Source organism: Oryzias latipes, chromosome 9 (genome assembly GCF_002234675.1).
Source record: "Oryzias latipes chromosome 9, ASM223467v1".
Lineage (NCBI taxonomy): Eukaryota > Metazoa > Chordata > Actinopteri > Beloniformes > Adrianichthyidae > Oryzias > Oryzias latipes.
Genome location: NC_019867.2, coordinates 1,054,899 through 1,075,195, shown reverse-complemented (window position 1 = coordinate 1,075,195; position 20,297 = coordinate 1,054,899). Strand labels below are relative to the sequence as shown.

Sequence of the window (20,297 nt, the reverse complement as noted above, 5' to 3'; positions counted from 1 at the left end):
TGTCAAAAAGAAAAGTGTCCAGAAACTATTTTAGAGATTTGGCTTCAGCTCAGTCAAGTCCAAACTGTAATGCTCTGTAGCATCTTCAGTCTTATGTACATATGTTCTCCCCACTCCTCCATTGGTCTCTGGAACATGTGCGTTCTCTGTAAAGAGTATCCGTTCAGAACCTGTACCATTTCTCAAGCAGCTGCAGTTGCCCAAATCCTTTAAATACATTGGATTTGCTGAAAAGTCTTACATCTCTTTAAGGTTTGGCACCAGTTTAGGATTCTTCAACTTTCTGCCAGAGTCCAGGTTCTGCTTCAGGTTGATGCAGTGGATCCTTCAGAGGCTGCAACAGGCTTCATGCAGCTCAGATTCAGATGATGGAGTCAGTTCACGGACAAAGTTCCTCCCAGGAACAGAAACTCCAGGTGTTTTTCCTTTTGCTGAACACTTCAGTGACGGGTTTTCCAGATGTGGTTGAACTTTCATGATTAGTTAACCTCAATCAGGTTTCTAGTCTTTGTTCAAACTGTCCCGTTGGCTCTTAATGGTACAGTCCAATCCAAACCAATACTGGAATTCCATCCACAGTTCCAATAACTTTCAAAGCTTGTTCCTGCTTTGTAACACGTTTGTATTTGACGTTTCCATGAAGTGAACATCGTCTGTGTGCGACGGTTTAGTTCCAAATCTTTACATTCAGTGTCCTGTAAGGTCAGTTTGTCTCCATGCGTCTGCCTGCCTCCGATTGACTGTTCAAGTCCCATCTCTGTCAGCGTTCTGGTGGGAGAGTGGATGAGCTGCAGAAATCTTCCACTAAAGAGAACTCAGAGTTTCTTTTAATCTGCAGAACACAGAAGCTTCTCCTCCTGGGTTCGGTTTCAGGTCCAAAGTTCTCTGGAAGCTGCTTCATGTTCGTTTACAGACTGATGTCCTAAAGACTCTCAGCTCTTTAAACCACTAAAGTTCAGAGGTCATGTTAGACCCTCTGCAGGGAGGCCTCCCTTCTCATGACAATACTTTAAACCTGAACCAAAAAACATTTAGAAAGGAGTTTACTTAAGCATACTAAAGACTAAATATTTAATTTTAAATTCTTTTTCTTCACATTTAATATTTAGGCTAATTTTAGGTTTGTTACTGTACAAGTCCTGCTTTTTGGATGAGTTTAAGTTTACTGAATTATTTAAAGTTAATGTTTTAAAATTGTAGAGACCAAGAGATGGTTAGGAAAGGGAAAGGGTAGAAAAGCAGCGCATAGGAAAGCTGGACGGGCATGAAATGATTTAGAGAAACATGATCCAGAACAGAGAAAAGATCTCTGCAGGTGGAAAGGAAAAAAAACCTGGAAAGGAGAGCAGAAGAATCAGCTTAAGGCGTCAAAAGATTCAGACAAAGAAAAGCATCTACAAGAACCAGACAGACAAAAGATCCAGAATTTAGAAGAGAACCAAAGCAAACCCAGACGGGTCCAACACAAAAGACCAGAGAAACACCAAGCGTGTTTAGATGAAAGATCCAAAGATGAAAGAGAGATCAGAAGATGTAGATTCAGGACCAGAACAGAGGAGACCCAGACATGCATCCATGCAGCACCAACACAGGTGGATGTGGCAGACGCGGTCGGCATGCAGTCCTCCCTGATCTACAGCTCCCTGGTTGTGGGCTAGGCTTTCACAATCACGGACACGACCGCACCAACAGAACCACAAGAACCAAACCGTCAGACCAGCATTAGGAACAAGTCAGGGTCCAATGACCCACCATCATAAAAACCATAATCACAACCAAACACTTTCCGAGTCCAAACCAGACAGAACCAGCACAATAAAACGGCTCAACCACGGCGGGAAGGCCGGGCGCCATAACAAAAGAAAAAAAACTGGGTCTTACCTTTCGTAGCACCACCTGAAAAATAATGCACAAACTGATCCAACCACAGAAAAAGGAAAGGACAGAATCTCTGACAAACCTCCAGAACTTCACTGATGCAGCTCCAGCCCAACAACCACAACCCTACTGGTCAGAAGAGCTTCAAACTACAGACCTGCAGGAACAGAACGGGCCTGAAGATCTGATCCTGACCAGACTGGACTCAAAGCTGAGAGCAGACTGTAAGCTGACGCTGAACCTCCACTTTAACCTGACAGACGGACAGGAAACGGCATTGAAGGTGACTTTAGCACAGATGAGGAGGAGCTTAGAGGACCAGGATCCAAGAGGGCAGATCCTACCGCAGGAGGGGAAGACACCCGACACGGGAAAATGCAGTTCAACGGCGCAAAAACGGACGCAAACGAAATAAACAGACAAGAGGCACGGCAGCCAAAGGGAAAGGAAGTGTAGCACGGCGGCCACAAAAGAGGCGGCACGGCGCCAGAAGGTCATAGAGCAGCGGCACGGCGCCAGAAGGTCACAGCGCAGCGGCACGGCGCCCTTTAAGGACAGAAACAGCAGGTAAGACCCAGATGGTACGTACCTTTTTTAGGATCTCCATGCAATGAAATGTGGGTGTGTGCATTAAAACCAGTGTCTCACGTACCTTTGTGAAGATCAGGGTGTAAATGAAATCTCAAAAATGTCGAAAATGTAAAACGACGGAAGCGAGCGCGCAGATGGATGAGGCTGGTCCACGCGAGGAAAATTCAGGAATTTAAAAATAAATCTTCCTGTTCCAGTTCGTTTCATATTCGACGGCCGCAAAGTTTTTTTTATTTGTTAAGAAACTCCATGAAAGGTCAGAAGGAAACAAAGTAGTTTCAGAAGCAGATCTGGAAAAGGTTATTGCTTCCAAATACATTGCAGCAGGAAAGGTCCTGAGACCACAAGCTCCATCCTCACTGTGAGCAATGAACAGCAGAGCTGGAAACATCCCATAAACCTAAAGGACGTCACCTTCAATGCAGCTTAGAGACGGAGGAAAAGAGCGGCGCGGCGGCCAGACAAGGAAACCAAGGACTTACCGGCTGAAGATCTTCCTGAGGAGAAAAAGAAAAAAAAAGGTTCATTAGAAGTTATTTATGACAAACAGAAATGTTGTTTTCTAAGAGTTCTGTCTAAAGACATTTAGAGTCAAAGCGCCGACATCCCACTGCTGGCAGAACAGCTAAGACTCAGTGGCAGAGCTGCTCTTCCAGAGTCTCCATGGTCGGCGTCTTTCAGGGTTTAACTGAACGTGGTGTTTAAACAGTTACCTCTCTGTTGAAGTCTTTGTGCTTGAGGCCCACCTGTCATTCTCCTGGACAGGTGCTGTCCTTTGCATGAATTCTGGGGAGGGAAAGAAAAGAAATCAGCCACAGTTACAGTCCGCTTCAGCCACATCCGGTACCGGCCCGCGGGTCACTGCCGCCCGGGTCACTTGGTACCGGGCTGCAGACAAAAACCAAGTCTGCTCTGCACACTATGCAACTTAATGTTAAAGGATGCTACAAAATAAAGTTCCATTTACATTGGATTCAGGTTTGTCATTACTCATCTATGTAGTAAATATCAGATTTGATGGTATAATTTTAGTTTGTAGTATTTATTCACTAAAACCTAAAGTTCCACTCCGATCGTCCTGATGCCGTTTTTATGGACTTAGTTTCTGCAGAGCGGCAGGAGTTCATTAGAAATTCACCTCTGAGTTGCGGGCGGGACTGTTGGCACAGTGAGCCTTCATTTCCCATCAACCCTTTGTCTGCATGCTCTCCCTCTAGCTTACAGCCCCCCCCCCCCCCCCCCCAAACATAACAGTGGTGTAACAAAAACAGCAGCAACATCAAAACTATCCATCCGTCCAGTTCTGATCCAGATTCCAGCTCAGACCAGGAGAACAGAGACGTTCATGGATCTGTTGGCCTCATCATTCTCAGCTATTTGAAAAGGGAATTACTCAGAAACCTGATTTGAATGTGAATCGCCTTAATAAATGCCCTCCATCATAAGAAAAATGCTACAAGAATACGTTAAAAACACCAAAAACACCATTTTAATTGGAGTGGATCTTGGGAAAATCTACATCACATTTGAATGGATCCTTCACAAAACGAGGAAAGTTTAAACCAACTGTAAATATTGAAGATTCAATGAATGAAAACTGCTGTGGAGAATTTTTCCACATCAGGTAAGTTTACTTTAGTTTGATTAAATTCATTTCCATTAAAGAATCTAAAGACAGTTTCAAATCATCTCGAAACTACGTTCTATAACTTATAAGAGCATTTTAATTTGAAAATGTTGATTTTCTGGAAACCAGAAAAAATCTGGACAAGGAAAAAAAAATTGAAGACCACCGACTAACACCAGAGCTTTTAAATTAAGAGAAAAATCTAAAAAAAAAAATGTCCTAAACTGAACCGAACCTTCTCTGGGTCTCATGTTCTCCATGACGGAACCTCTAAAGTTCCTCTGGCAGGAGAACGGCTCCAGAAAAAACAGAAGCTCAAAGATTTTCACCAACAAACCGAACAGAATGAAGATCCACTGACCTGCAGCTCCGCCGGAGCCGCGTCCCGCAGAACCGAGCCACTCAGGCGCAGCTGGACCCAATTACCTTAATGAGGTCTCTGCAGCAGGTGAGCAGAGCACGTGACCAGCAGCTCTTCCGGGATAGCGACCAATCCCATTGCAGGTCAGATAGTGACGCCTATAAATTGGAGAAAGTCCGCCAGAAAAGAAGGTTATGGTTATTCTGCAAATTCGATTAAAAAGAAGAATAAGAAGGTTATTTTTATGAATATTGATTTTGAATCGTATTAGGCAAATATTCATTAAAAATGAAAAAAGAAGATTTAGTTCATGCAAGATGGTAGTGTCAAACAAATTTTAAAAAAAAAGTCATTTCAACAAATGCTCGAAAAGTTTTTTTTTCTTTTTTGGTTCTTTGCTGGCTTTAAGATTTGTATGTATTTAAATTTTTCTATTTCTTTTCCCATTGCAATTACACATTTGTTGTACATTTTTTTTTGTCAATAAAATTTTTTCCTTGAAAGGTTAAGTGTAGTGCTGAAAAACATATATATATATATACACAGTGAGGTCAATAAGTATTTGATCAGCCTGTGATTCAGCAAGTTCTCCCCTTAGAAAACATGGGGGGGTCTAAATGTTTCATCATAGCTGCATTTCCACAGTGAGAGACAGAATCTGAAGTAACATTCAGAAATCACGTTGTACGATTTTATTAAACAATTTATTTGTATATTACTGTGACAAATAAGTATTTGATCACTTGAGTTAAACAACTTTAATATTTGGTCCAGAAGCCTTTGTTAACAGTTCCAGAGGTCCAACGGTTCCTGTAGTTCTTCACTAGGTTTCTACACACTGCAGCAGGGATTTTGGCCCATTCCTCCATACAGATCTCCTCTAGATCAGTCAGGGTTCGGGTCTGTCGCTGAGCAACAGTTTCGGCTCCCTCCAAAGATTCTCTATTGGATTTAGGTCTGGAGACTGGCTAGGCCACTCCAGAACCTTGATCTGCTTCTTACGGAGCCCCTCCCTGGTTTTCTTGGCTGTGTGCTTCGGGTCATTGTCCTGCTGACAGACCCACCACGACCCGTCTACAACGCTCTGACTGAGGTCAGGAGGTTTTTGACCAATATCTCCCAATCCAGAGCCCCTTCATCCTCTCCTTAATACAGTGCAGTCGTCAGAAAAACAGCCCCAGAGCATGATGCTTCCACCCCCGTGCTTCACTGTAGGTATGGTGTTCTTGGGATGATGCTCCTCCTTCTTCCTCCTCCAAACACGCCGAATGGAGTTAAGACCAATAAGTTCTGTTTTGGTCTCATCTGACCACCAGACTTTCTCCCATGATCCTCTGGATCATCAAGCTGGTCATTGGCAAACTTCAGACGGGCCTGGACATGGGCTGACTTCAGCAGGGGAACCTTCTGTACGATACATGATCTTAAACTGTGACGTTTTAATGGATTACTTATAGTAGCCGTGGAAACGGTGGTCCCAGCTCTCTCCAGGTCATTGACCAGCTCCTCCCGTGTCGCCCTGGGCTGATGCTTCACCTTCCTTAGCATCATCGATACCCCACCAGGTGAGATCTTGTGAGGGGCCCCAGTCCGAGGGACAGTCATCATTAGCCTCTTCCATTTTCTGACAATTGCTCCATTGCTCATGTTGGTAGTTAGACTTCTGACTGATTGGGGGGGGGGGGGGGGGGGGGGGGGCACAGGTATCTTTATGCAGGCTAACCACCTCAAACAGGTCCCACTCATTTAGAATCAGAGCAGAGTGGAGTTGGACTATTTCAAAGCAGAACAGCAGCTCTTTGCTGCTCAGAAATCTATCTGATCATCAAGTGATCAAATACTTATTTGTCACATTAAAATACAAATAAATTGTTTAATAAAATCGTACAACGTCATTTCTGAATGTTTCTTCAGATTCTGTCTCTGACTGTGGAAATGCACCTATGATGAAACATTTCGACCCCCCCATGTTTTCTAAGTGGGAGAACTTGCTAAATCACAGGCTGATCAAATATTTATTGACCTCACTGTATGTGGTGGATGTGGCAGTACCAAGCGATGGGAACATCAGGAAGAAGGAACATGAGAAACTGGAGAAATACCAGGGACTCAGAGAAGAACTGGAGAAAGCCTGGAAAGTGAAGGTGACAGTGGTGCCTGTGGTAATTGGAGCACTGGGGGAAGTAACCCCCAAGCTGGAGGAGGGGCTACAACAGATACCTGGAAAGACCTCAGACCTCTCAGTCCAGAAAAGAACAGGAACAGCTAAGATACTGCAGGACCCTCAAGCTCCCAGGCCTCTGGTAGAGGACCCCAGCTTGGAGGAGAAACCACCTGGGGAGGGGGAGAGGGGCGTTTATATATAAATAAATTCTTGTATAACTCATATATTTGAATACTTTTTGTATAAACTTCAAAGAAGTGTTGCTTGCGTTCTACTATTTTACTGTAGTTTTTAACGCATCAAGGCTTTCTATTGGTCCGTTAAGGCTGGTTTTGGCTACAAATGAATGCGGCAGCATCACTAAAAGTCGGGGTTGTTGCAGGTTGAAGTCCCACAGCAGTTCCACGCCCAAAAGCCTGGCTAGATGATTGACAGGTTTGCAGCCAATCAACCTGCAGGTGGGCGGGACTTCCGCTGACATGAACAAATCAATAACAGCGAGACGAGAAAACTCTTCGTGACAGCAAAACAACACGGAGGGGGGGTGAACTTCGCATTTTTTTGGGAAACATTGCTCTAATTTTGTGTAATTGTGGACATTTCCAGATCAGCTTAGAGGTAAAACCGCTCCAGGTGCCTCGCAGTCGGTATATTTTGACCTTTAACCCGCTCACGCGCTGCTAACTGTTGAATTCTGCGCGGAATGACGTCCGTATGAGCAGCGCTGCGGCTAGCATGCTAATGTAGCTCATCTAGCTAGCCTTTAGCTCGGGTCAGACCGAGCGAAACGCGTCCAAACGTAAACAGGACCGCATTTCCGGTCAAACATTCCTAGACTTTACATTAATTTGTCATGACTAAAGGCTGACGCCGAACGGGGATCCGCGATGGCCCCGTGGTTTGGGGAGAGCCACGGTCCAATACGGGACGGTTCCACAGACCAGAACCCGCGTTTCTGTCGAAGCACGGACCCGAACAATGGACCGAACCGGGATCAGAACTGTTCTGTTCATGCATGCGGGTGTTTATCTGCTGTCAGTGCGGCAAAGACCGCCGTGACGTCCGGAACGTTTGAGCCTCGACCGGACGCTGGTTTGTGGCGGAACCGAACGGAACAAGTTCGTGTTTGTTAGAAATACTGATATGGATTTGATCTAATTATTGATCAGTCAGCGGAACCTTTAGGCATTCATCGATATATTTCATTGTTTCTAATTAAAAAAATATATAGATAATAATAATTTGACTTAAAAAATAGGAGTCGATTTAAAGATTCTTTTTGAGTTCCTACCAAAATGTACATAAATGTATTTTTGTACATTTATTCTTTTGTTTCATTATATTTTCCATGTTTTTCTAAGAACTAACAGCTAAATGAACAAAAACATAAAACAACAACAGAGTTAATGTCTCAGGTGGATGGAAATGTGTACAAATTGCAGAACAGGAAAAAATAAAACAACTAACAAAACATTATCTATTTATATACATGAATGCTTATATAATATGTGAAAAAGATGACATCATTCCAGTTGAATACATTTTTCCCAAATCAAATGAGTCGGAATTGCTTCTTGGTTTTGAAGTTGGTTAATGTTCCAGTTTCTGATTGATTTCTGTCAGAAGATGCTGGAATCTAAAATGGATTTAGACCATTTGACTTTATGGATATAGATTCTTGCTAATAATAAAACAACTGTGCAACAAATATCATTTCTTTGTCTGCTTTGTCATTAAGGTAAATTATTTTACATATGAAATTCAAAAATATGTTTAGTCAAAGCAGATGTTCTTTTGAAACTGGAGATTCTGACCAATCAGCATCAACCTTGCTGTGCATGGCTGTGATTGGCTGGCTTTTGGGCGCATTTGCAAAGTGGCGCCCTGCTTCGTTTTGGGTGGAGAAGAGAGCGAACATTGTTTTGTTTGCACGTATTGTTCAGTTTCAAGTGCAAAATAATTTTTTGAGCACACAATTTTTTATTTTCGTATTTTGCTCAAAACAGTGAGTGTTGGAATAATGGCACAAATAACACTCCATAAATAAAAACTAGATGGCAAAGAAAAGCAAAAGTATATCTAACGAACTAATATCTACAGATGTTAAAGTATTGTTTCCCTTTAAATGCATAAACTACATACTTTAATATTCATACTTTAATAGTTTCATATATCTAGATTTGTTTTTTAATGTCTTTATGAATATTAAATTAACTAAATAATTATTATTCATTAATGTAATTATTAATATTTCATGAACAGAATAGTTTTAACTTCTGCTTTTTAATATAAATTATAAATCAGAACCCTTGTTTTTCTTTTGCATCAATTGTTCTGTAGACCAACTTTTAGTTTTTATGGTCAGAAATGGAGAAGGTTTCCGGTGGTTTTTGTTCTGCAGTTTTGATGTGAAATAGTTTGGGACCCATCCAGATCTGCAGGCAGGTCCTCCACATAGCGACACCATAACCAAAAGTCTCTGTCCTCCCACAGGTGTCACGCGTCCCGGTCCATGTCCACCCCGTCGGACACTCCAGGTGGCATGTCCCATCCTGGCCCTTCCCCTGCGGCGGGGCTTTCCCCGGGGCCCATCCTTGGCCCCAGTCCAGGCCCAGACCGCTCACCAAGTTCTGTTCACAGCATGATGGGGCCCAGTCCGGGGCCCGGAACGCCCAACGCCCCTCATGGGATGCAGGGTCAAGGACAAAGTGACTACTCTCAGGACGGCATGTATCCTATGCACAAGGTGGGATGTTGACTTCAAGTAGCAAAACCGACTTTTTGTTTGTTCGCTTATCAGAAATGTTTAGATGCATGGTGGTGTAGTGGTCAGCAGTCTTGCTGCGCTGCAAAAATAAGACCCTGGTTCAATTCCCGGCTGGGTCCTTCCTGTGTGGCGTTTGCATGTTCTCCCTGTGGATTAACGCCTTTTCTTTCACTTTAATGTGAGTTTGAAGAGCAGCTTTAAAACATCTTCCTGATCTTAGAAAGTTCTTTATCTTTTACCATGTTGACTCATATCTGGCTAAATAGCAATCATAGCGTTTCCCCGCTTATTGGTGCGTCACGTATTCTCAGAATTCTTTTCAGTCACATGACTCCTCCGGTTCAGCTCAAAAGCTCAGACAACTCAAGACGCCTGTATGAGACTTTTAGGTCCTTGGAAGGTGCTGCGGGAATTTCTGAGGAAGGGGGGCGGAGATGAAGAGCACGCCGGCCGGTCGGCTTCCTGGCCGGCTGCTAAAGAATATTTGACAGCTGGTTCCAGCGGTTCCTGAACCGGTATAACCGAGGTTTGTGCTCCTGCATGGAGAAACGGCAACAGCTGACCCAAAAGAGGCCATCAAGTGTCCTGAAACACAGAGGAGGATAATCGCAGAGAATATTTATCATCCGGATCAATGAATGATGGAGGAAACCGCCTCTTCTACAAGAAATGACGCCAAACCCACACTGCTGCTGGACTGACGCGCCGTGCCAGACGCTCAAATCTGCAGGACCCATGAAGGAGGAACACGGGCTCCTAATGTATGTTATAAAGTCTGCCACGGTACAGGCTACTGATCTGGAAAAAAAACTCTTCATGTTGAGCAATACTCCAATGTTCTTCAGTAAATGTTTGACAAAGCATCAGAAATGTTCCAGAAGGGTTTGGATGAGGAAGGATCGGTGACGGACATCCTTCACCCGCGGGGCTGGAGGTGGTTCTCAGAATTCTGCGGATTCGTGGCTGTCTCTGGTCCCTGACCCCCACCAATATGGGGGGAGTACTGGCTCCACAAACGGTTATTTGTTCTGAATGTGTTGTTAGGCTGAGACTGTCCGCCTGCTGTTGAAGAACCATCAGTTTAGTTCAAACAATAGTTTTTCCCAAATCAGTCAAGTCGTTTAGAGTTTTGTGAAATGACGCCTCTGTTACTCAAAGTCATGCGTGAGTTTTTTTTCCAACACGTCACATTCCAGATGTGTAAAAGTGTAAAGCTGTAAAACCTGCTAAAAATGTCCAGATGTTGCAGCTGACAATCCCACCGTGTTTGGCTGACTCTGTCTGAGTGATTTATGTCTAGTTTGATTTTCAAATCACAGCCTGAAGAAGGTTTACTGATCGTGTCAAACGTTTGGGTCTAAATGAATGAATGATTTTAGCATAATTTACCCAAAATGTTTGTGTTTTGATCCACAATCAAAGAAAAGGGATTTCATCTTCCACAAATGTCTATAAAGGAAACATTTTTCCGGAAGAGCTTTGATCTTCTAACTCAACGTTCCCTATATGGCTACCAAGTCTTTAATATTGTATAATAACTGGGAATGTTTTCCTTTCCAGCCCATGGAGGCCATGACTGACAAGTCAATGACAGAAGCCATGCATTTTGGGCACATGAAGGGTGTGGGGATGAGATCGCTCCACAGCGGGATGGGTCCTCCTCAGAGCCCCATGGACCAGCACAGCCAAGGTAACGGGTCTGAACCGGACGCACCATGAGTCCCATCCATCCACCATGCTCCAACGTGTCACCATTCTCTTCAAGGTTACATGTCTCCACATCCTTCCCCCATGGGAGTCCACGAGCACGCCTCCAGCCCCATGCCAGGAGGTGGAGGTGGAGGTGGACCCACGCCGCCGCACATCCCTCCCTCCCAGTCAGGTCCCATGATGCCCATGGAAGGAGGCATGGCCGGCATGGGCCAGCAGGGCCGCGGACCCTCTGCCTTCAGCCCGGTCCAGCTGCAGCAGCTCAGAGCTCAGATTCTGGCCTACAAGATTCTGGCCCGCGGACAGCCGCTGCCCGAAAACCTCCAGCTGGCCGTTCAAGGCAAAAGGAGCCTACCCACAATGCAACAGCAGCCACCGCAGCAGCCACCGCAGCAGCAGCAGCAGCAGGCGTCGAGTGTGAGCCCCTACAGACCTTCAGGTGAGGATGAGGAAACAAAGGTCAAACAAAAACAATGTAAAGACACCATCGTTAAAAAACAGGCATAAAAAGGAAAACTTACCAAGAAAAAGCCTGAACTGAAAGAGGGAACATACAGTGGAGGTATGGGGGGGCGGGGCTGTGGAACACCTTGTAGGTAAAAAGCAGGACGTTTCCCACCTCCATGAGCACAGTTCTGGGGTTTACAGCTGTAGAGAAGGTGTGGAGGGACTCCTGTGGAACGATCCCGGAGCGCTGGCAGGTCCTCCTGGTGACGAGGTGGAAATCCCACGGAGCTAAAACTGGAGCTCAAAACCTTTTACTGTGATTTGGTTTGTCCAGGTTTAAAAAAGTTCAAACGTTAAAGATGTCATCATGAAGAGCAGCAGCAGAATCTGAAGGAAAAAACCATCATTTATGGCAGGAGTTCTGTTCTAAACCCGCAAAAGATTTGAGGCAGTAAAACGTCTCACAACAGACGTTCTACACTTTTCCCAGACAGACACCAACATTTTCACACTTTTGTTTTAAAACTTTTATAGAAAAATACGTCCAGGATAATAGAATGAAAGCAAAGCTCTGATCCCAGTCAAAGATTTATGTTTGGTAAACTGAACATATTTCACGGCGCAGAGAAGCTTGATTGACAGCCCAGAACGCAGTGCGCTGTTAAAAACACAACAACAAAAACAGAATTGCTCTGAAAAAAGCAGAGAAACGGCAAAAAGTGAACCACAATATCACGAGGGAACTCTGTAATGTTTGCAGTCATCTTTTGGGTTTTACATCCAAACTAATGTGACGGGGATAAAAAGTCTGCACATTCATAATTCTGATTATCAGTTTATTATTTATAGGATCCCCGTTAGCTGTGCTGAGGAGGCAGCTGCTCTTCCTCATAAAAATCCCCAATGCTATTTAATGTGAATCCCAAAAATACACGATGTAAACACGTAAAATTCACATTTTAAATATCATAAATAGAGTTCCTGGACCCTGAACCGTTGTGCTTTAAATCAGTCACACCATCAAAATCTGGATCTGAAAATATGCGGCTCCAAAATGTGACCTCAGTATTTTCATGGAAAAACCAAACTCATCCAACATCTGCTTCTTCCAAAGGGATGCCAATGGCGCAGATGGGCGGCCCCCAGGCCAGCCCCTGCCCGGCGCCTGCCATGCAGGGAGCCAATCAGAGTGCAGCCAAGCCGTGGAGTGATGGTGAGTCTGCTTCCTGCCGGCCTCGGGTCTTAGCGGTGAAACATCTTCTGGCTAAGCAGGCTCAGAAAAGTTGAAGGTCTTTGTTTGACAGGTGGAGAAAATCAGGCCCACGTGCAGAAACACCTCACCCCCGTCTCCAGCGGGCGTCCCTCTCCCGCGCCGCCGCAGACCTCCGCTGTGCCTCCGGGGCCGGCACTGAGCGGCTCGGCAGCTGGACTCCCACCGGGCCAGCAGGTGTCTCCCATGCTGCAGATGCAGCAGAAGCAGAACCGCATCACTCCCATACAGAAGCCCCAGGGCTTGGACCCGATGGGGATCCTGCAGGAGAGGGAGTTCAGGTATGGATGCGCTCGCACACCTCCATGATGCTTCCTCAGTGTTTACAGTGGAGGTTGGTGACCATTTCCTCCAGGAACTCATTAAGTGTCATGCAAAGTGCATTCATGTCAAACGTTCTCAGTTTTCTGAGGTTGGGAGCGTTACTATGGAGGCTGTTTGATCCGTTTTCTCATTAAAGACGTGTGACGCGTGAGGCGCTTTATGTTGTTCATCAGACTCAAAGCTTTAGCTTCTTTTTCATGTCATAGTCACCATTTCAGCATTTCAGACTGGCTTTACTGTTTGACTTATTGTGTTTTAGTATCATTAGGGTTATTTTACCACATCTGTCTTTATACTGTTCTTCAGGCTGCAGGCTCGCATCGCCCACCGAATCCAGGAGCTGGAGAGTCTACCGGGGTCTCTGCCTCCTGACCTGAGGACCAAAGCCACTGTGGAGCTCAAAGCGCTCCGTCTGCTCAACTTTCAGCGGCAGGTACGGCAAATATGTACCAAATATTTGCTATGGATGTTAACGTAAAGCAGAATGTCAAATCATCAGAAGCCGGCTGACGCTGAAACAGTGAAACTATCAAACAGGCTGACGCTGAAACAGTGTAACTATGAAACAGGCTGACGCTGAAACAGTTTAACTATGAAACAGGCTGACGCTGAAACAGTGTAACTATGAAACAGGCTGACGCTGAAAGAGTGCAACTATGAAACACGCTGACACTGAAAGAGTGTTGCTATGAAACACGCTGACACTAAAGCAGGCTGACGCTGAAACAGGATGACGCTGAAAGAGTGAAACTATGAAAAAGGCTGACGCTGAAACAGTGAAACTATGAAACACGCTGACGCTAAAGCCAGCTGACGCTGAAACAGGCTGACGCTGAAACAGTGTAACTGAAACACGCTGACGCTAAAGCAGACTGACGCTGAAACCAGCTGACGCTGAAACAGGGAAACTATGAAGCAGGCTGACGCTGAAACAGTGAAACTATGAAACAAGCTGACGCTGAAACAGTGCAACTATGAAACAGGCTGACGCTGAAACAGTGAAACAATGAAACAGGCTGACGCTGAAACAGTGAAACTATGAAACAGGCTGATACTGAAACAGTCTAACTATGAAACAGGCTGACGCTGAAACAGTGTAACAATGAAACAGGCTGACGCTGAAACAGTGTTACTATGAAACAGGCTGACGCTGAAACAGTGAAACTATGAAACTGGCTGACGCTGAAACAGTGAAACTATGAAACTGGCTGACGCTGAAACAGTGAAACTATGAAACTGGCTGACGCTGAAACAGTGAAACTATGAAACACGCTGACGCTAAAGCCGGCTGACGCTGAAACAGGCTGACGCTGAAACAGTGTAACTGAAACACGCTGACGCTAAAGCAGACTGACACTGAAACCGGCTGACGCTGAAACAGGGAAACTATGAAGCAGGCTGACGCTGAAACAGTGAAACTATGAAACAAGCTGACGCTGAAACAGTGCAACTATGAAACAGGTTGACGCTGAAACAGTGTAACTAAACAGGCTGACGCTGAAACAGTGAAACAATGAAACAGGCTGACGCTGAAACAGTGAAACTATGAAACAGGCTGATGCTGAAACAGTCTAACTATGAAACAGGCTGACGCTGAAACAGTGTAACAATGAAACAGGCTGACGCTGAAACAGTGTTACTATGAAACAGGCTGACGCTGAAACAGTGAAACTATGAAACTGGCTGACGCTGAAACAGTGTAACTAAACAGGCTGACGCTGAAACAGTGAAACAATAAAAAACAGGCTGACGCTGAAACAGTGAAACTATGAAACAGGCTGATGCTGAAACAGTCTAACTATGAAACAGGCTGATGCTGAAACAGTCTAACTATGAAACAGGCTGACGCTGAAACAGTGTAACAATGAAACAGGCTGACGCTGAAACAGTGTTACTATGAAACAGGCTGACGCTGAAACACTGAAACTATGAAACTGGCTGACGCTGAAACAGTGTAACTATGAAACCGGCTGATGCTGAATCAGTTTAAATATGAAACAGGCTGACGCTGAAACAGTGTTACTATGAAACAGGCTGACGCTGAAAGATCGTTACTATGAAACAGGCTGACACTGAAACAGTGTAACAATGAAACAAGCTGACGCCGAAACAGTGTAACTATGAAACAGGCTGATGCTGAATCAGTCTAACTATTAAACAGGCTGACGCTGAAACAGTGTAACAATTAAACAGGCTGACGCTGAAACAGTGTTACTATGAAACAGGCTGACGCTGAAAGAGTGTAACTATGAAACAGGCTGACACTGAAACAGTGTAACTATGAAACCGGCTGATGCTGAATCAGTCTAACTATTAAACAGGCTGACGCTGAAACAGTGTAACAATGAAACAGGCTGATGCTGAAACAGTGTTACTATGAAACAGGCTGACGCTGAAAGAGTGTAACAATGAAACAAGTTGACGCAGAAACAGTGTAACTATGAAACAGGCTTACGCTGAAACAATGTTACTATGAAACAGGCTGACGCTGAAACAGTTTAACTATGAAACAGGCTGATGCTGAAACAGTGTTACTATAAAACAGGCTGACGCCGAAACAGTGTAACTATGAAACAGGCTTACGCTGAAACAATGTCACTATGAAACAGGCTGACGCTGAAACAGTTTAACTATGAAACAGGCTGATGCTGAAACAGTGTTATTATAAAACAGGGTGACGCTGAAACAGTGTTACTATGAAACAGGCTGACGCTGAAAGAGTGTAACTATGAAACAGGCTGATGCCAAAAAAGTCTAACTATGAAACAGGCTTACGCTGAAACAATGTCACTATGAAACAGGCTGACGCTGAAACAGTTTAACTATGAAACAGGCTGATGCTGAAACAGTGTTATTATAAAACAGGATGACGCTGAAACAGTGTTACTATGAACCAGGCTGACGCTGAAACAGTGTAACTATGAAACAGGCTGACACTGAAACAGTGTAACAATGAAACAAGTTGACGCAGAAACAGTGTAACTATGAAACAGGCTTACGCTGAAACAATGTTACTATGAAACAGGCTGACGCTGAAACAGTTTAACTATGAAACAGGCTGATGCTGAAACAGTGTTACTATAAAACAGGCTGACGCTGAAACAGTGAAACTATGAAACAGGCTGATGCTGAAACAGTGTTACTATGAAACAGGCTGACGCTGAAAGAGTGTAACTATGAAACAGGCTGACACTGAAACAGTGAAACTATGAAACAGGCGGACGTTAAAACAGTGTAACTATGAAACCGGCTTATGCTGAATCAGTCTAACTATTAAACAGGCTGACGCTGAAACAGTGTAACAATGAAACAGGCTGATGCTGAAACAGTGTTACTATGAAACAGGCTGACGCTGAAAGAGTGTAACTATGAAACAGGCTGACACTGAAACAGTGTAACTATGAAACAAGCTGACGCCGAAACAGTCTAACTATGAAACAGGCTTACGCTGAAACAATGTCACTATGAAACAGGCTGACGCTGAAACAGTTTAACTATGAAACAGGCTGATGCTGAAACAGTGTTATTATAAAACAGGGTGACGCTGAAACAGTGTTACTATGAACCAGGCTGACGCTGAAACAGTGTAACTATGAAACAGGCTGACACTGAAACAGTGTAACAATGAAACAAGTTGACGCAGAAACAGTGTAACTATGAAACAGGCTTACGCTGAAACAATGTTACTATGAAACAGGCTGACGCTGAAACAGTTTAACTATGAAACAGGCTGATGCTGAAACAGTGTTACTATAAAACAGGCTGACGCTGAAACAATGAAACTATGAAACAGGCGGACGCTGAAACAGTGTAACTATGAAACAGGCTGATGCTGAAACAGTCTAACTATGAAACACGCTGACGCTAAAGCAGGCTGACGCTGAAACAGTGTTACTATGAAACAGGCTGACGCTGAAACAGTGAAACTATGAAACAGGCGGACGTTAAAACAGTGTAACTATGAAACAGGCTGACGCTGAAACAGTGAAACTATGAAACTGGCTGACTCTGAAACAGTTTAACTATGAAACAGGCTGATGCTGAAACAGTGTTACTATAAAACAAGCTGACGCTGAAACAGTGCAACTATGAAACAGGTTGACGCTGAAACAGTGTAACTATGAAACAGGCTGATGCTGAATCAGTCTAACTATTAAACAGGCTGACGCTGAAACAGTGTAACAATGAAACAGGCTGACGCTGAAACAGTGTTACTATGAAACAGGCTGACGCTGAAAGAGTGTAACTATGAAACAGGCTGACACTGAAACAGTGTAACTATGAAACCGGCTGATGCTGAATCAGTCTAACTATTAAACAGGCTGACGCTGAAACAGTGTAACAATGAAACAGGCTGATGCTGAAACAGTGTTACTATGAAACAGGCTGACGCTGAAAGAGTGTAACTATGAAACAGGCTGACACTGAAACAGTGTAACTATGAAACAAGCTGACGCCGAAACAGTGTAACTATGAAACAGGCTTACGCTGAAACAATGTCACTATGAAACAGGCTGACGCTGAAACAGTTTAACTATGAAACCGGCTGATGCTGAAACAGTGTCATTATAAAACAGGCTGACGCTGAAACAGTGTTACTATGAAACAGGCTGACGCTGAAACAGTGTAACTATGAAACAGGCTGACACTGAAACAGTGTAACAATGAAACAAGCTGACGCCGAAACAGTGTAACTATGAAACAGGCTTACGCTGAAACAATGTTACTATGAAACAGGCTGACGCTGAAACAGTTTAACTATGAAACAGGCTGATGCTGAAACAGTGTTACTATAAAACAGGCTGACGCTGAAACAGTGTTACTATGAAACAGGCGGACGCTGAAACAGTGTAACTATGAAACAGGCTGATGCTGAAACAGTCTAACTATGAAACACGCTGACGCTAAAGCCGGCTGACGCTGAAACAGGATGACGCTGAAACAGTGTAACTGAAACACGCTGACGCTAAAGCAGACTGACGCTGAAACCGGCTGACGCTGAAACAGGATGACGCTGAAACAGTGTAACTGAAACACGCTGACGCTAAAGCAGACTGACGCTGAAACCGGCTGACGCTGAAACAGGGAAACTATGAAGCAGGCTGACGCTGAAACAGTGAAACTATGAAACAAGCTGACGCTGAAACAGTGCAACTATGAAACAGGTTGACGCTGAAACAGTGTAACTAAACAGGCTGACGCTGAAACAGTGAAACAATGAAACAGGCTGACGCTGAAACAGTGAAACTATGAAACAGGCTGATGCTGAAACAGTCTAACTATGAAACAGGCTGACGCTGAAACAGTGTAACAATGAAACAGGCTGACGCTGAATCAGTGTAACTATGAAACAGGCTGACGCTGAAACAGTGAAACTATGAAACTGGCTGACGCTGAAACAGTGTTACTATGAAACAGGCTGACGCTGAAACAGTTTAGCTATGAAACAGTCTGACGCTGAAACAGTGAAACTATGAAACAGGCTGACGCTGAAACAGTGTAACTATGAAACCGGCTGATGCTGAATCAGTTTAAATATGAAACAGGCTGACGCTGAAACAGTGTAACAATGAAACAGGCTGACGCTGAAACAGTGTTACTATGAAACAGGCTGACGCTGAAAGAGTGTAACTATGAAACAGGCTGACACTGAAACAGTGTAACAATGAAACAAGCTGACGCAGAAACAGTGTAACTATGAAACAGGCTGATGCTGAATCAGTCTAACTATTAAACAGGCTGACGCTGAAACAGTGTAACAATGAAACAGGCTGACGCTGAAACAGTGTTACTATGAAACAGGCTGACACTGAAACAGTGTAACAATGAAACAAGCTGACGCCGAAACAGTGTAACTATGAAACAGGCTTACGCTGAAACAATGTTACTATGAAACAGGCTGACGCTGAAACAGTTTAACTATGAAACAGGCTGATGCTGAAACAGTGTTACTATAAAACAGGCTGACGCTGAAACAGTGTTACTATGAAACAGGCGGACGCTGAAACAGTGTAACTATGAAACAGGCTGATGCTGAAACAGTCTAACTATGAAACACGCTGACGCTAAAGCAGGCTGACACTGAAACAGTGTTACTATGAAACAGGCTGACGCTGAAACAGTGAAACTATGAAACAGGCGGACGTTAAAACAGTGTAACTATGAAACAGGCTGACGCTGAAACAGTGAAACTATGAAACTGGCTGATTCTGAAACAGTTTAACTATGAAACAGGCTGATGCTGAAACAGTGTTACTATAAAACAGGCTGACGCTGAAACAGTGTTACTATGAAACTGGCGGACGCTGAAACAGTGTAACTATGAAACAGGCTGATGCTGAAACAGTCTAACTATGAAACACGCTGACGCTAAAGCAGGCTGACGCTGAAACAGTGTTACTATGAAACAGGCTGACGCTGAAACAGTGAAACTATGAAACAGGCTGACGCTGAAACAGTGTAACTATGAAACAGGCTGACACTGAAACAGTGTAACAATGAAACAAGCTGACGCCGAAACAGTGTAACTATGAAACAGGCTTACGCTGAAACAATGTTACTATGAAACAGGCTGACGCTGAAACAGTTTAACTATGAAACAGGCTGATGCTGAAACAGTGTTACTATAAAACAGGCTGACGCTGAAACAGTGTTACTATGAAACAGGCGGACGCTGAAACAGTGTAACTATGAAACAGGCTGATGCTGAAACAGTCTAACTATGAAACACGCTGACGCTAAAGCCGGCTGACGCTGAAACAGGATGACGCTGAAACAGTGTAACTGAAACACGCTGACGCTAAAGCAGACTGACGCTGAAACCGGCTGACGCTGAAACAGGGAAACTATGAAGCAGGCTGACGCTGAAACAGTGAAACTATGAAACAAGCTGACGCTGAAACAGTGCAACTATGAAACAGGTTGACGCTGAAACAGTGTAACTAAACAGGCTGACGCTGAAACAGTGAAACAATGAAACAGGCTGACGCTGAAACAGTGAAACTATGAAACAGGCTGATGCTGAAACAGTCTAACTATGAAACAGGCTGACGCTGAAACAGTGTAACAATGAAACAGGCTGACGCTGAAACAGTGTAACTATGAAACAGGCTGACGCTAAAACAGTGAAACTATGAAACAGGCTGACGCTGAAACTGT

General features: G+C 44.1%; 1 protein-coding gene across 1 annotated transcript in view; it reads left to right on the top strand.

The window, feature by feature from the left end:
• The first annotated feature begins 7,114 nt into the window (after window positions 1-7,114).
• Window positions 7,115-20,297, top strand: part of LOC101161713 (probable global transcription activator SNF2L2) — a 58,277-nt gene continuing 45,094 nt past the window's right edge. The window contains exons 1-7 of the mRNA XM_023958129.1: window positions 7,115-7,239; window positions 9,115-9,367; window positions 10,949-11,078; window positions 11,154-11,537; window positions 12,660-12,758; window positions 12,850-13,096; window positions 13,446-13,572. Coding sequence (XP_023813897.1) covers window positions 9,134-9,367; window positions 10,949-11,078; window positions 11,154-11,537; window positions 12,660-12,758; window positions 12,850-13,096; window positions 13,446-13,572 — 1,221 coding nt within the window. The 5' untranslated portion in view covers window positions 7,115-7,239; window positions 9,115-9,133. The remainder of the gene's footprint in view (window positions 7,240-9,114; window positions 9,368-10,948; window positions 11,079-11,153; window positions 11,538-12,659; window positions 12,759-12,849; window positions 13,097-13,445; window positions 13,573-20,297) is intronic.